Source organism: Dermochelys coriacea, chromosome 3, assembly GCF_009764565.3.
Source record: "Dermochelys coriacea isolate rDerCor1 chromosome 3, rDerCor1.pri.v4, whole genome shotgun sequence".
In the NCBI taxonomy this organism is placed as follows: Eukaryota; Metazoa; Chordata; order Testudines; family Dermochelyidae; genus Dermochelys; species Dermochelys coriacea.
The window spans coordinates 39,398,881-39,414,764 of record NC_050070.1 but is presented as its reverse complement, the minus strand read 5'-3'; the positions used below and the strand labels follow the sequence as shown (position 1 = coordinate 39,414,764).

Here is a 15,884-nt window from a genome sequence, read left to right as displayed (position 1 = left end):
CTGAAGCATGAAGATTTATATCCTTTTAAAAAATGTGTGTATATATATATATAGAACAATCTGCACTATTGTTACACAGGTTTCAGAATAGCAGCCATGTTAGTCTGTATTCGCAAGAAGAAAAGGAGTACTTGTGGCACCTTAGAGACTAACAAGAAGTGAGCTGTAGCTCATGAAAGCTTATGCTTAAATAAATTTGTTAGTCTCTAAGGTGCCACAAGTACTTCTTTTCTTCTTGTTACACAGATTCCAGTACATGGCTATGTACAATATACTGAAGGGATCATAGTTTACACCTGATGTCTTAATTGTAAACACCAGGCTCTCGCCATAAAAGTGGACTTTGTATCTTTTTTCCTGTTAAATTAAAACTATGAACTTTGTCCCTTTTCACAGTGATAATATTAGCTTTAAAAAACTGGTTATGAAGAGCACTGGACTGTTAAAATTAAGCTATGCAATAGGGTTGCATCCAATGTGTCTGTCTTGGTTTGCATGGTTCCAGTCAAACAAAAACTAGTGGGTTAATTTGTGATCTTCTCTCCGCAATCCTAGTTTTATGTTTGCATGAAAAGAAAAGGTAAGTCCTGGCCCCACTGATGACAATGGCAAAACTCCAATTGACTTCAATGGGGCTGGGATTTTACCCAAAAGCACTTAACAAAACTTGTGCAACCCCTTACAAAACACATCAGTTTCATAATGAAATAGATGAGTTTCCCAGTGCATCCCTTCCTTATTTTAAGGGTTTTTGTTGAAGGATAAGGAGAGTCAAAAGATAAGGAGAGTCAAAGGATAAGGAGAGTCAATGGCCAACAGTAGCCATTGGGTTCCCTATCCTCATGGGGCAGGTCAGCAACAGAATGAGGTAAAAGGCTTTATAAGTAACAGCAGCAATAGAACCTTGGCAGAATGTACTAATCCCCACTGTTCAGGATGAGCGTGGTAAGATGTCCACTCCCAAGAGATGTAGGGATAAAGGGACTGTCAGCTGTCCTCTTTCCTGGTAAGGTGGAAAAGGGTACATCTGCTCAGAAGACACTTAAAGGTAAGGGGAATTCATAGCTTATTAGGTGTAAGAAAAGGACTTGGGCAAATCTTCTCTGACATTCATGGTACCTTGGAGAATTTGGTGCTCACATCCAAAGTTGAACAAAGCCAGGTGCATTTGCTCTGGTGTTGGTGTGAAAGGTCAACAAAGCTCCATTAAGCAGCTCATAAAGGCCAAAGGTGGGATTTTCAAAAATGCGCAATCCTGGCATAACTGATCCCACTGACATCTGTAGTAAAACTCCCACTGACTTCAATCGTGACAGAATCAACTGATTCTCTATGCTTTTGAGAATCCCACCTAAGTCCTTTACATATCTCTTCCTGTTATTTAAAGTCCATGGCCAATTTATCTCACTACCATCTCTGATACAGACCCAATGGAAACTTGAAAGAGAAATCAGAAACCTTTCTAAAAACCTGGCCCCCCTTCCATTGTGTTGGTGCACTGGTTTGTAGCTGTAGGATTTCTCATGAGTTCTGAGCTGTCTACAGTGGTTCATTCGTATTTCCAAGAAAAAGCATTCAATAGCTTTTGATAAAACATATACATAATTCCATGCACAGTAATTTGCAAAGTGAGCATAAGAATACAGTGGGTCACATTGCTGATTTATCAATCTTTACAATCTCCCTTTAAACAACTGCACATCAGTGGATATCTCTAACCATATTAGCATTGATGGTGTAGTCTATCGTGAATCAAAACCGAAATTTAGATTATTTGTTTTGAAGGTGCTAAACTCTAAATCTACAGTAGCTCACTAGTACCCCCTTGGTCCTTCCTATTCTCTGTCTGGGGCACATAATAGTCTATTCTCCTGTGAGCTGTAATATTTTGGAAAAAATTTTGGTTGTTGGTTTTGGTGTGTGGGTGCTGGGTGGTGTTGGTGGCTTGTGATAAAAAAGTGGTCAGAGTTGATGATCTGGTGGTCTCTTCTGACCTTAAACTCTGTGTCTCACTAATACAATCATTTCAGTTTCCCCTGTGTAGAGCAGATTCAATAAATACTTTATTTGGAAATGTTATTTTATATATATATATATATAGACAATTTAAGACGGGTATGTGAAGTAACACTAAACCAATATGGACAAATGCCCTACGTGCTCAAATGGTTACTGGGAGTGAGAAATAGTGACAAGTATGTTTTTCTAATTAAATAAGGTTAGCCTGACTCATAAGTCTATTGTTAACTTGAAGTCAACTAAAAACTATTAAATAGCACTTAAAGTGCAGTATTTTGGCTCACTATATTTGAATAAATTAAAATAGGAAATATTTGATTCTTATGGTTAGAGTGAATGCTCTATAAAAATGCCATCACTCAGTCCTTCTCCTCCCTCTCTCATAGTTATGTTACAAGACTAAGTCTTTTATAAGATGGTAGAAGTGCTGATTCGGTGTTCATTCCATCTTCTCCTCTATGCCTGTGTCTGGTTCACTTTGTTGGGTGGGGGCATGGCAGGTAATCGTTGAAAGGGGCTTACCGCGTATAACCCTAATGGAATGTTGAGAATGGAATCTCATTTTCCTGTACTTGTTACAGTACAGGTCTGACAGTCCAGTGCTGTAAACAGAATACTATAGCCATGGTAACCTGTGGTTCAACTTTTAACCTTTCAGCACATTGAAATATAGGGCCAGATTCTGATGTCTTTTTTATCAGTTCAGTTATTCCAGATTGACGCTGCTATAACTAAAATCAGAATCTGCTCCCTACTTCATTTCCCCCCCACCCTTCTTTGTGATTTATGGTATCGGGAATAAATAACTCAGGGAAGGGCATTTTCTGATAACTAATGACTGACTGGGCTAAGGATCTGAGGCATAGCCAAGGGCCATAAACTCACATCTACATCCACAATCAAACTGAGTGACACAAATTATTTTTAAACAGTGTTTAAACACAGTTCAAATAAAGTTTTCTTGGTCAGTGCAAAGTAGATGTAGTTGTTATAACAATTATGTTGACATGGTGCTGTCTATACTACAAGTCGAATAATCTCAGCACGTTTGTCTGGTATGTTGCGATTGTGTCCTAACATGCCTTCTTGTTTACAGTGCAGATAGGACAATGCTATTATAGATTCATGCTAATCAGCCGTAACATTACATATGCTGTGACACTATTACCTAACATGAGTCAATAAACATGTCGCCCATCCTCAGTACAAAAATAAATGTGTTAGATTACAGACAACCATGTGCTGGCAGGGTCTGAGATGTAGTATAAGAAGAGCCGAAGGGCCTACCTAGACTACATATGTTACCATGCTTGAGTACTGTTATAGCAAAGAAGAGTCCTGTCTAATATGGAACGTGGATTGAGTTTCTCTGTGTCATAGCTAGGCTTTGGGAGTATGCCCAAGACCATATGTGAAACATGATTTTAGCCATCCATTCCCACTGGCTGATCAGCCTGGTCTAGTTGGAGAACATGGTTCTCTAGTTTGCCTTAAATCTCAATCTAGACAAGGCCTAAGAAGGAAGCTACTGTACAGCTGGCTTTAAATACTGTTTACAAAACTGTCATGTTTGGTCCACTGTCACCAGCCAGGCAGAGTGTGCTGAAATCATGTCAGTGTGAGCCAGGTTTAAAGTCCTGTTAACACACTTTCTTTGAAAGTGTAGGTGGAGTCTCCCTGCAAAGAAATGCCTGACCCAGAGGTCATTGCCACTTAGTTCCCGCTTTCTCCTCCCTGGGTCTTGCTGATAGATTCGCTATCAGTCAGAGCCAGACATGCCACACCAATCTTCCTTCACATTTATGATGACATCCTGGTGCACTGACCTCTTTCTGGATATTACCAGATATTTTATCACGTAAACCTGCCCCTGCTCTTCCAGAAGCTTTAATTTCCCTCCATCTCAGTTTGTAACTTCCTCTTGCTGTTGTACTTCTGTACAAACATATGCCTGTGACAAAGAGTGAGCCTGCAGACGGGTGGGAGGGCAACAGGAAGTTGATAAACTTGCACAGATTTATCATAAGCCAGATGATAGAAGAGTTTGCTTTGGGTCTATCTGTCTGTGTCCTGTTTAGTCAGCCGCCATCTCAGGGAATGTTTTCAGTCTAAGGAAAGAAAAAAGTGCTATTTAAAACACTTAATGCATCATACTGGTACAGGGTAAGCTTTAACACTTCATTCCAACTGCTTACAACTACTACCAACATAATCAATTCCTTTCCTGAGAAACCCACCCTAAAAAGGAGCATTCTTTTTTTAAAAAAATGCTTTTGAAGCTCAGGCTGATATGAACTGCATAATGTTGATTACAATCAGAGAGGAGGATGTTCAGTTCACCCCTTTTTTAAAGCTATAACCATCATTAAAGCAATGAGGAGCAAAACTCCCTGAAAGCCCATAGAGTTGTGCTCCTCCTAATGCCATTGGTGAATTTGGCCTTTAAGACTTTGTAACTTTATAATGCTACTTATCTAGGCAAAATCTAGTCAATTACCTTTGGGTTATTTTGAGGCTAACTATAGATAACATGGCTTCTTAATTATCATCCTGCTAAAACAAATGTGTTAGTTCACTTCATGTCTGGTGTAGCTGTTTTATTTATGCAGTGTTTTACCAATCATAACAGAATTCATGAAAAATTAAGCTAGGAACATAAAATATTAATAGGAGCATCTGACTCATTAAAAACCTGCAGTTTAAAAAAGCTGTTCTACTCAGAATGAACATTAGAGTCTAGGAAACATGCACAGAGGGTTTGTTGGTTTTTCTCTTTTTAAAAATATGGTGCAACAATTTCAATATACCAGGCCATGCCAGGGGCTTTAAGGAATATGTCTAAAAGTTCCAAACAGTAGGCTGTTGAAAGGCAAAGAAAGCACCTAGATTCCATGGGGCAGGTTTCCTGGGTCTAGTCCATTAGCCTCCCTGTGCCCACAGCTGATAAATACTGAGCACTTTGTCTACACAAAGGCCAAAGGGAGCTGAAGGGCTAGCTTCTATTTTCAGCTTATCTGTCTAATCTCTGTTTGGTGTAATCCTCCCCACTCAGGTTCCCAGAATCTGGGGTGCACTCCAAGCCTGAATGTCTCCTCCCACAATTTTACAGCCCTGCAGCCTGACACCACCAGTCCAAGTCAGCTGCAGGTGTTTAACTGCAGTATAAAAATACCCTGTGAGCACTGCATTTTTTGCAACAAACATGATGGCCTGTGGTCAGGATAACTGTAGCATTGACAAGAAGCTAGCTTGTGGGTTTGTAGGAAACACAAGTCTCAGAACCAGAGTCAACTTCACTGATTGTCTGGTGATGACTACTTTAATTCATCCTATTTATTATTAAATATTTATATGAAGGTAGCTCCAAAAGGCCCGAATCTCTTTGTGCTGGGGACTGTACATTGATATTTGTAGGTGAGTTTTCTAACGGTTATTGGGTCTGTTAAAAGTAATGGCCTAAAATCAGCATTGTTGGGTTTTCCTTGTTTTTCATTAATTGTGGACCAGCTCCTCTGCTGGTGGAAATCAGCATAGCTCCATTACTAATTTACACCAGCTGAGAATCTGTCCCTATATATTTAAAGACAGGTTTACGGTATAAATCTGATGGACTAGAGTTTCCTAAACTGCAAAAACAGAGTGTCCAAAATATTTGCCTGGGATGGAAAACATAATGTAGTGTTTCAGAGTAGCAGCCGTGTTAGTCTGTATTCGCAAAAAGAAAAGGAGTACTTGTGGCACCTTAGAGACTAACAAATTTATTTGAGCATAAGCTCAAGTGATGAAGTGAGCTACAGCTCACTTCATCGGATGCATTTGGCAGAAATGTAGTGTGCCCCTCTGAATATCATTCCAAATTAAACTCAAGATGGCATCATTTCTGGGAAAGCAGCTGAGGAAAAAGCTACTTTCAGCCACACAGTCCCTAGGTTGTTAGAGTTAGAATGGCCATATCTAGCCTATGAATTTAGTTTTTAACCAATAGATATCCAAGTTCATGCAGGTCCTTCTCCTACTCTGTTAAACCATGGGCTGTAAATAGCATCAGTTTCGAACTGTTTATTTGACACCTTCATTGGGTAATTAAATACAATTAAATCACATGTGACTGAGCAGATGTCAGGCTCAGCAGTTAAAATCTCTTTCTACCCCCTGTCTAAAAATAAGCAGATTATATGATCTGAGTTGCATACTCACTCACACACTCTACTACTCAAGTAATTTGTTACCAATTCTAGGTTTGTACTATACTTCTCTGCATATTATTGCCAAGAGAGTTAGAGTACTCGTGTCCCAGTCATACTCATTCCCATGCGGATTAGTTTTGCCTTTGTAAAATTCAAGGGATCAGTAATGCTAGTAATGAATGTCTCTGTATGCTTTGTGGATCACATCCAATATTTTCAGAAAGCCAGGATGCATTGCTTCACTTCAGGAAGTTCTCTGCATTGTTTCAAAGGTCCTAGGCTGAAGGCTTAGCATGTGAGTGGTTAATTTGTCTCCCTGCTGGCTCATCTTCTGATTAACCAATTATGTAAACACGTGATGAGTTATAAATGGAGATTTTGTGGTTTAGATTAATACAGAAGATCATTCTGCTAAGGGTTTCTTTTGTACAGAAATCTTAGTACCAAAAAAAGAGCCAGTTCTTAAATCTGAATGAAAGTGTTAAGGTTTATATGTATTTTTGAGGCCCAGTCAACCAATCTTATTTCAGGTCAATCATGGAAGGGCTTGACACTTTAGATGACATTTGTTACCATGAATTTTCACATGGTACCCACATATTTTCATATTTCCTCTGAACTGCTAGCTGGAACAGAAAGCAATACCAATAAACATTTCAAATGTGTCTTCCATCCACTCTAAAAACATGATTAAAATCTCACAACGCCCTGGGGAGGTAGGGAAGTATTATTTCTCCGGGGCATAAGCCAGGTTCAAAGAGGTTAAACCACTTGCCCAAGATCAGACAATAGGTCAGTGACAGAGCCAATAACAAAAGCCCTATCTCCTAAATTCCTGTCATGTCCCAATACATGGATCTGTTTTGAAAACACACGAAAATACATGTACAACTATGTTTAAGCAACTTTAAAACTGTGACACAAACTCACAGAAAAGGCAGTTAAGGAATTTTAAATGTGTTTGACACCATGTCCTCAAAAAAACAAAACAAAACACAACCCTGTTCCTATATGGATAAGAAGAAATAGGTTATAAAACAACATGTAATTCAAAAGCACAATGGGGTGTCAGTCAATACTTTGAATTTCTTTGTCTTTACTATTAATGATATTACTTAAAAATTTCTGTTGTATGCTTCCTATGTATTCCCTCTTCCCCAGACCAGTATCAAAAGATATTAAGGAAACAAAGTTTAAAAGTAAATTTCCCATCTTAAAATGAGAAAAATTGTGGGCTACAATTTTTAAAGACAGAAGCATGAAAACATTTGCACACATGTATGGGTCTATATTTATGTAAAGTTACCCTACCTGTATGTGCAAATTGGGCCATTGCATGTGCAAATGGCTATTTAGGTAGCTATTTGCCCAATTCTCCTTTTATACAAATCAGATCTATGCATGTTTAATGCCATTAACTTAATAAAATTAGCACTGATTTACACTGGTGTAAATGAGAAAAGAATCAGGCCGTAAAAGTCCATTTGGGCATGCAAAAACCCCATCTGCACAAGCAATTGAGATAATTATATTAACAAACGTAGGCACAGAAATGCGCTCACATGTTTGGACAAGATCCTTTAAAGAGCTGACCCTGGATAGCTTGAAAATAAATTAGTATGCCATTGTAAAATCAGAATATTATTTTTTTTAAATCCATTTAAAATCTGCTATGCTATTTAGAACCCAGTACTTTCATTTACATAAAAAATTCTATGTTTTTGAAAAACCTGTCATAGCTTTGGCCCTGCTTTTGTCTTTCCTTTGCATACCCCTCTAAAATGCAACAGAAGTATAATTTATCTAAAGTCCTGCTCTGTGGATTATTAACATGACAAATATTAAGGGTCCAGTCAAGAAGAAAGTCTCTTTGGCTGCAAAAGCATCTACTGCCTCAGATGCTGACTGTGTGATGGGTTGGTCAACGAGCAGAAAGAGAAAAAGGCAACACTTGATTCTGCACCAGGGAGTTGCAGAGCTTCTGCAAAGGTGGGGAGCACATGTGAAGGTACTTCCGGCTTTCCATACATTACAGCACCCTTTGCCAGACATCTTTTTATGATGTGTGCCTAGCTGGTTTGTAGGCTCTTTGGAGTAGGGATCATCTGTCTCCTGTGTCATTTGCAAAGCTGAACACACTGATAGCATTTCACAAATAAATAATAAGAGGCCCAACAGTCTTCTCCCATTTGACAAGGCCCACGAGAATTACCACAGTTCTAGTAGGAGAGCAACCTCACAGCTGGCCCCAAGAGCAGTGGCAAAGAGATCCTACAGCCAGATGTCTCTTGTTTCCCTTTATACAAAGACAGTTGCTTTATACAAAGCCAGTTCCAGATTCCTGCACCCAGTAGCAGGAGATGGTCAAAGGCCCCACCTTCATAATTGTGTAAAGTTCACAGCTGCAGAAACTTTTGCAAACCCCCATATCCACCATCTGTTTTATGTGGCTCCCTCTCTCATCAGCTCTGAAGGGTGAGGGAGGGGAACTCTTCATCTCAGAGAAACCCTCTCTTCTCAGTGACTGAATTCAGGCATGGAGCTCTCACCCAGTGACATATCTGTGGGTTGACAACATCACACATGACAACTGTCCCTATTCTGGAGGCACACTCTAGAGCTGATGAAAAATATTTTGTTGAAATGATTTTGACAAAAATCAAAATTTTTGAGTTTTCAACATTTCAATGACAAAACTAATTCTATGAAAAATGTAAATGAAAATGCATTTTTTGTTTTTCTCAAACAAATGCACAACCAGAATACTTTTTTTATCCACCTCTAAAAAAGGTCTGTTTTTTAAACAGAATCTGTATCAAGTTTCCATCTTGTGCCTTCTAGATAGCTCTCTCAGCCTAAAAGGTGTATTCCTCATTAGGAATGCTCAGAAGTTAGTAGGTACTGTATGCTGCATCTTTCAGACTCTTTACTGCCCTACGCTGTCAGACAACCAAGCTAGAATCCACCACCTTGTTAGCATGTCAGGAGATGCAGTGAGTATGCTTAATGCATATCCCAACATTTTCATAACCCTGAGCCCCCAGGCAACTGCGTGGGATGGAGTCACAGGGTCTTACTCACTTCCTACCTACACTAATGTAATCTGGGATTAATTTCTTTGAAGACAGTGGATTCATACCACTATAAAATCGGTGCACCCCCCAGGAGAAATCTGGGTAACAGTTCTTGATCCACTAGGAAATTGGCTCAGGCATTATAATATCCATGTTCTTTTGGATAAGCCATGGACTCATTTCAAACAACTGTGCTAAGGGCTAATTAGTATCCTCTTAATATACAGATTATGAACATGATAAATTCACAAAGGGCACATGTAGCTCATCGTGTCAAGGATCAGTTAGCACAATTTAAAATAATACTGTGTAAGAGGTCCAAGGCCTAAGGGATGCATGTACTTGGGTCAGTAAGATTTTCATATAATGGATTCTTTGGGCAATTTGCATGTAATGAATAGCTACTAAAGTTCCTAGGAAAATGGTTCTTGCCGATAGACAAGACTCACTGCAGGCATAGGTGCAGCTCTTATTAAAAGTCAATAGGAAGTGTGCCTACTTACACCAGGAGTGCATTTGGCCCATTTCTCTTTGTGAAGTAATAGCTTTCCAAGCCTCTCACATTTTTATTCATTGTTTTAGTTTTTAAATATTGGCCTGGCCCACCAAACAAACCACATCGCTGACTTCCAAAATCTGCTGCTTGAATTGCAGTAGCACAACCATGTGGGCAAAGCCACGAAAGTACTCCAACGTCAAAAGAGCCACACTGATTACAATCGACGTGAGCAGAAAGAGCAGTCCCACTTCCCCGCAGAGCTTGTGAAATGCCAGGCATCAGCTGGCAATTCCTACTGCCAAGGCAGAAAGCTCTGTGAGAATGGGATCTCTAGAAGAAGCATGGATATAATAAGTGTCGGCAAAGTGGGAGAGAAAGAAAGAGAGAGAGACAGAAGGGGAGGGAGGGGAAAATTGTACTACTACACGGTAAATACAGACTACCCCTAAACGTTGAGTGATTCAGTTCAGTTTGTTTGATCTTACCTGCTACAATTAAGGGCTGAATTATTTTTCTGGGGTTTGTCTTTAGTTTAACATAGCAGAAACTGGTGAAAACAAGTCATTTACAAAGCAGGAGACTGCAAAGGGCAGACATTCCTTGTAAACCCTGACTGTTTACTTTCATTTGGGGATCTGATCCAAGCTTGCAAATTACAGTAGGTTTCTCTCTTTTTTTTGTTGTAAACCCCAGACTCCTGTTTTACAAGAACTCCATTCCCCCAAACTAGGCTCTTAGGTGCTACTGTAATTATATAAATAATAATAATAATAACAATGTTATGTGCAGAAAGCAGCTTGTTCCTGCCATTCATAGAACAGACATAAACTCAGATAAATCAACAGTGTTTTAATAAAAACATAAATATAAATGGGCGTGGCTGGGCTTTGCACACACCTTGAGTTTACCAGGCTGTAACGCATGCTGAAAGGAGAAGCCTTCACGCAAGCTCTTGTAGCATGTTGTTAGTCTCCTTGGCTTTCTTACAAGTATACAGCCATTTGATTATCCGAGCATTGCGCTCAATCACTGACGTAGTGCTAGGGACCTGCTCAGTCAGTTCTTCCTCCAGCAGCCCATCGTCCCCACTGTGCCTTGTGAAGTCACTCTCAGATGTTGCCAGGCTGATGCTGCAGATCCTGAAGGAGATGTCAGAAATCACGGAGAAGTTTTCTCTGCCCAGATCCTCGACTACCTCGGGTTCGAGGCCGCAGTACTTAAAAAAAGTGTCAAACTCAGAGAAAGACTTGGAATAGCGAGAGCTGATATCAGACTGGGAACGATGTAGCCCTTTCCTTCTCATGTCCTTGACCTCATCAGGTGCAACAGTCAGTTGTGAGGAGTCCTCACACTCATGCTCAGGAACAGCTAGTGCATCTGTGTTTGCAGGGGCAGCGTGCTCAGCTACACGGCTGTTTGGTCCATTGGCGGCGTGTTTGGTGGATACTGTCTCTTCAATTTCTGGTGTGAGGCCCTCCCCAGTCAGCAGCTTCTCCTTCATGGACCCCTGGAACAGCCGCCTCACCAGGCCCCCTCGTGACCTCTCATTGCTTTGACCTTTCACAAGCTCACATTTCTGGCGGTAGATCACTAGGGAGTCTGGCCGTACCTGCTTCTTGGAGCTGCTGCGCCTTGCTATGGGTGGATCAGGTTCCAGGGGAGCACTGCAGGAATATATTGCTTTAGTTGGCTCCAAGTTTTTTGTGCCTTTCTCTCCACCAACGTCCCTGCTGATTTTTTTGTTTTCCACTGAACAGCTCTCACTGCTGCTCTCTGAGGCTGAGCTCAGCCCGATGACGGGTTCCTGCTTAGTGCTGATTACATGCTGACTTTTTACATACTTGGCCTTATCAGCTGCCAGTCTTTCCACAGCACTTTTCCTGCCTGGGGTGCCTGCCTCCATCTGTCTGCGAAGGTATTCTGGCCCCTTGCTGAGGAGTCGCACCGTCAAAGGGAAGTCTGAGATGGCGTGCATTCTTACAGCAAGAGAGATTTCAGTTGGCATATCAGTTTCAGGTACACTTATTCCACTTATGGTTCTGGAAAAGAAAAAAAAAGCCACTCTATGGAATCTGCAGCTTGCACTCTTCCTGCATAAGTGCCCAGTGAGTCTTTCCAAATTCCAAAGTCTGCTGCTGGTTTGTTTATTTACCTATGAGAAATAAAAAAAGCTCCTCAGCCTCAGTAAAGCCCCACCGTCTGACTGTGTCTGCTGCTAACACTCTCTGACTACACACCTCCACGCAGGCTTCCTTGCATATTCACCTTATAGCTAAGCCGGCCCCTGCAATCCAAACATAGCCAATCAGGTCTGTGTGCAGAAGGCCCGGCTGACATCACCAGTAAGCTGGCTCATTGACGTTAGAGGAGTGTCTCAGATCATCAACACTCCATTGCCTCCAGCAAGGACAAGCACTAATTAAAATATTGTTTATGAGTATATGCTTTCAGTAGTCTCCTCCTCCAGCAATCTGAGTCAAAACACTAGAGGAGTCTTCCTAAGATTAATGGGGCCACTACAGATATTTGGATTTTATGGGAACAAAACTTCAGAGATGTGTTTCTTCCAGGAAGGCCTCTCTAGGACTATATGGTTCCTGTACTGTACATGCACCTAGAACTATAAGCTCCAAAGCGTTGTTAATCAAAACATTTCCCCTAGCTACCTAAAGCATTTTCTCCAGTGCCTGCCACTTGAGATAAGCAAGAAGATACAGGGCCTGATCCTGCAAAGTGTAGTGTGTCCCTGAGAAGAACTGAGGACCCTCAGCCCCACACCCAGCACCTCTGATGGGATACTTGGTGCCTTGCACAATCAAGTCTTTAAACCTGGACTTTCTGGGTCCCATATTAAAGGTGGGGGGGGGAGGTTAAGTAAAGAGCACATTCAGGCTTCAAAAATGCAGAGATTTAACTCAGCACCTTGCTGTTTGAGATTTCAACCAAAAGGCTTGTGAAAGTCATGTGCTAAACTCTGCAGGCACATGCAGGTAAATGCACCTGCTGCATTGCTGAATGTACCAGGAAAATCCTAACATTCCAGTGATATCAATAAGACGCTTATTTGTGGATGGCACCAGCAGAGTAGAGGGTGGGTGGTGGAATGGTATAAGATACTATGGAATTACACCAGCTCTAATTTCATCTTCCATCATTTTTCTGCTATTAAATGTAGGCCAGATTTTCAAAGGAGCTGAACCCTAAAGTGGGGCCAGAAGTACTAGTCCAAGCATTTTAGAGAAGTAGCTCCCTAATTTGGAAGCACCAGCCATTTGCACAGACAGATCTGCCTGTTGTCTAAAATCAAATAATGCCTACAAAAAGTGCATATACCTGTTTTTAGCAAGGTTCTTTCTGTGTATCATTTCATTGGGGATTAGAGTGCAGAAATGTTTTTGTAAAGACTGACTCAGATTATCATTTTTGCCATCACTAGAAGTGTGGTGGATATACCATCAGTTACAAAAAAGGGAGAAGGTAGATGGTTGCTCTCTATCCCAACCTTTAGCTATTGCAACTTTACTTTTAGGGGAAATCCTGTCCTAGCCTGTGTGGTATAGAGCAGTGGTTCTCAAAGCCAGTCCGCTGCTTGTTCAGGGAAAGCCCCTGGAGGGCCGGACTGGTTTGTTTACCTGCCGCGTCCGCAGGTTCGGCCGATCGTGCTCCCACTGGCTGCGGTTCCCTGCTCCAGGCCAATGGGGGCTGAGGGAAGGGTGGCCGGCAAGTCCTTTGGTCAGCACCGCTTTCCGCAGCCCCCATTGGCCTGGAGCTGCGAACCACTGGTGTAGAGGGTCCCAGCACCAGTGCAGTTTGCTATACAATGAATATTTGTTGGAGATCAGAATATGATGCGTGCTATGCAGCATGAAGATGAGCTCTGTGGAGCCTCCTTGCACACATTGGGCAGGCTGAGGCCACAGGCTCTGTCCACTGCTACAGGAATCCTCTGTCCTCCCCCAGAAAGAATGTGTTAGAACTCCATGAGCAGCCCTGCAAGCTGCTCCACGGATTGAAGGCAAGGATTCTTTCTCTCCCTTCCCCTCAGCACTCACCCACGCTACTCAGTGTGAACAATGGCCTGAGGATTTTCCTCTTAGGGTACGTCTTCTCCACAGAGTTAGCCCAGCTGATCAGTGCTTGGATTAGCCTATCCCAGGTGTGAGCAGCCACACTGCAAAGCCAGATCTGAGTTACTCTGTCCACACTGATGCTGTGTTCCCCTGTGTGTGTCACTAGGACTCCTAGGGTACGTCTACAGTGCAATAAAACACCGGTGGCTGGCCATGTCAGCTGACTCAGGCTTGTAGGGCTTGGGCTGCAGGGCTATATAATTGTAGTGTAGTTGTTTGGGCTTGGGCTGGAGCCTGGGCTCTGAGACCCTGTAAAGGGGGAGGCTCCCAAAGCCCAGGCTCCAGCCTGAGCCCAAACTTCTGCTCTGCAATTTTATAGCCCAGCAGCCTGAGCCCTACGGGCCCGACTCAGCTGCCACTGCTACCCACAGGTGTTTTATTGCAGTGTAGACATGCCGCTAGGGTCATATCCCATGGTTCTTAATGCTGCAGTAAGCTGAGCTGATGAGCCACTCTATGTTTTTCCCAGAGAATTGTGGGAGAACTTGTCTGTCCTTCCGAGCACAGGGGGAAAATTGTGGGAAAGCATTGGAGGATTATTGGCACTGAAGTGGTTTAGCCTTCATCTTCACTGCAAAGTGGGTGGGTTACCAGCCCGAGTGAAAGCCTGACTTGGTTTTTAGCCTATGACCTCAGACAAGCCAGCTAGCCCAGGTTGGGGAGGGCACTGGGCGTAACAGCCGGGAAGAGTTCGGGCTATCTCTGCAGTGAAGACATATTCTTAACAGCAAAAGACCCAAACGTAGTAACATCAAGCAGACATGTTCTCCTAACACAGTTATGTAATTGCAGTGTAGTCTTTTGGGCTGAGGCTAGAGGAGGCTACACATATAGGTCCTGACTCAAGAAAGCACTTAGACACATGCTTAAGTCCATCTCTGTTCAGCAAAGCATTTAAGCAGCTTAACTATAAGCACATGCTGAAGTTCTTTTCTGAATAGGATGGTTTTCTGAACAAAGGCCATGGATTGTAAAGTGCTTTGAGATTCTTTGCACGAAAGTCTTTGCAAATATGTAAGTCATATTTTTTTACAAAGACATTCTTTTCTCGAAACATATAGATATAGCTGACTCCTGTAACTGCTAGACTAAAAAAAGAATGCCCTCACAAATAAAAAAACATGGCCATAAAAACATAAACACCATTAATGACCATGTAGCATCTGATTATTAAAGCTCTTTACCTACAGATGTATCTCTGTCCAGTTACAACGATTATTCAACTGTGCCATGGAAGGTTAGTTTCTTCTCACAATCAAGCTTGACAATAAACCACTTAAATCTGCTGAATTAATACTGATGAGATCCAGGTTTCATTCTGGCCCCTACATTGATTTAGATTTTTATTTCCTTGATAGTTTCAGGCTCTAGGACACTGTGAATCAGACACATTTTAACAACAAAAACAAAAGCTGTATATACTGATGTTAAAATGAGTGAGGTGATTAAGCAATTCATGATACAGCAATTATAAAGTCTATTCTTCCTTTGCTTTATGCAAGAACTACTAGTAGGAATAACCATTATGTCACAGATCCTCAGGTGCCTAGCTCCCGTGGATTTCAAATAACTTTATATCATTAGAGAATATACCTAAATCTATAGAGTTAATAAAAAAGATTGTTAAAACATTTTTTAGGGAGAAAGATGGTTGATATTTTCTGGGTTTTGATAAAAAAAAACTGAAAACAAGCCTCAGATATTTTTACTGAAAATGGAACATTTTTTCAGTTAAACTTTTAACCAAAAACATTTTTTTCAAAATCCCAAAACTTCTCACGTTTCAATTTTTCACTGAGAAACTGAAAATTTGTCCTGGAAAATGTCCCTTGAAAATCAATTGTAATTTTTCAACCAGCTCTGCTGATGTGTCAACCCCTAATTGCACTGCTGTAAACACTGGTGATGAAAATGGATGGCATCACATGAGCCAATTGTCACGCTGTCTGATAAGGGACACAGCTAAGAGTGCTGA

General features: G+C 41.4%; 1 protein-coding gene and 1 long non-coding RNA gene across 2 annotated transcripts in view; one reads left to right on the top strand and one right to left on the bottom strand.

Moving 5' to 3' along the window:
- Nucleotides 1–2,090: 2,090 nt before the first annotated feature.
- Nucleotides 2,091–11,784, bottom strand: FAM110C (family with sequence similarity 110 member C). Its single transcript, XM_038396900.2, has 2 exons — nt 10,677–11,784; nt 2,091–4,127 (listed from the first exon to the last, which is right to left on the bottom strand). The coding sequence occupies exon 1, from the start codon at nt 11,782–11,784 to the stop codon at nt 10,720–10,722; it is 1,065 nt and encodes a 354-aa protein (XP_038252828.1). The 3' UTR covers nt 2,091–4,127; nt 10,677–10,719.
- LOC122459240 overlaps nt 11,672–15,884 on the top strand; it is a 27,373-nt gene continuing 23,160 nt past the window's right edge. The window contains exon 1 of the long non-coding RNA XR_006279779.1: nt 11,672–11,795. This is a non-coding gene — a long non-coding RNA (uncharacterized LOC122459240). The remainder of the gene's footprint in view (nt 11,796–15,884) is intronic.

Coding starts and splice junctions, on each gene's coding strand:
- FAM110C (XM_038396900.2), bottom strand. CDS start 11,784: ATGCCAACTGAAATCTCTCTTGCTGTAAGAATGCACGCCATCTCAGAC.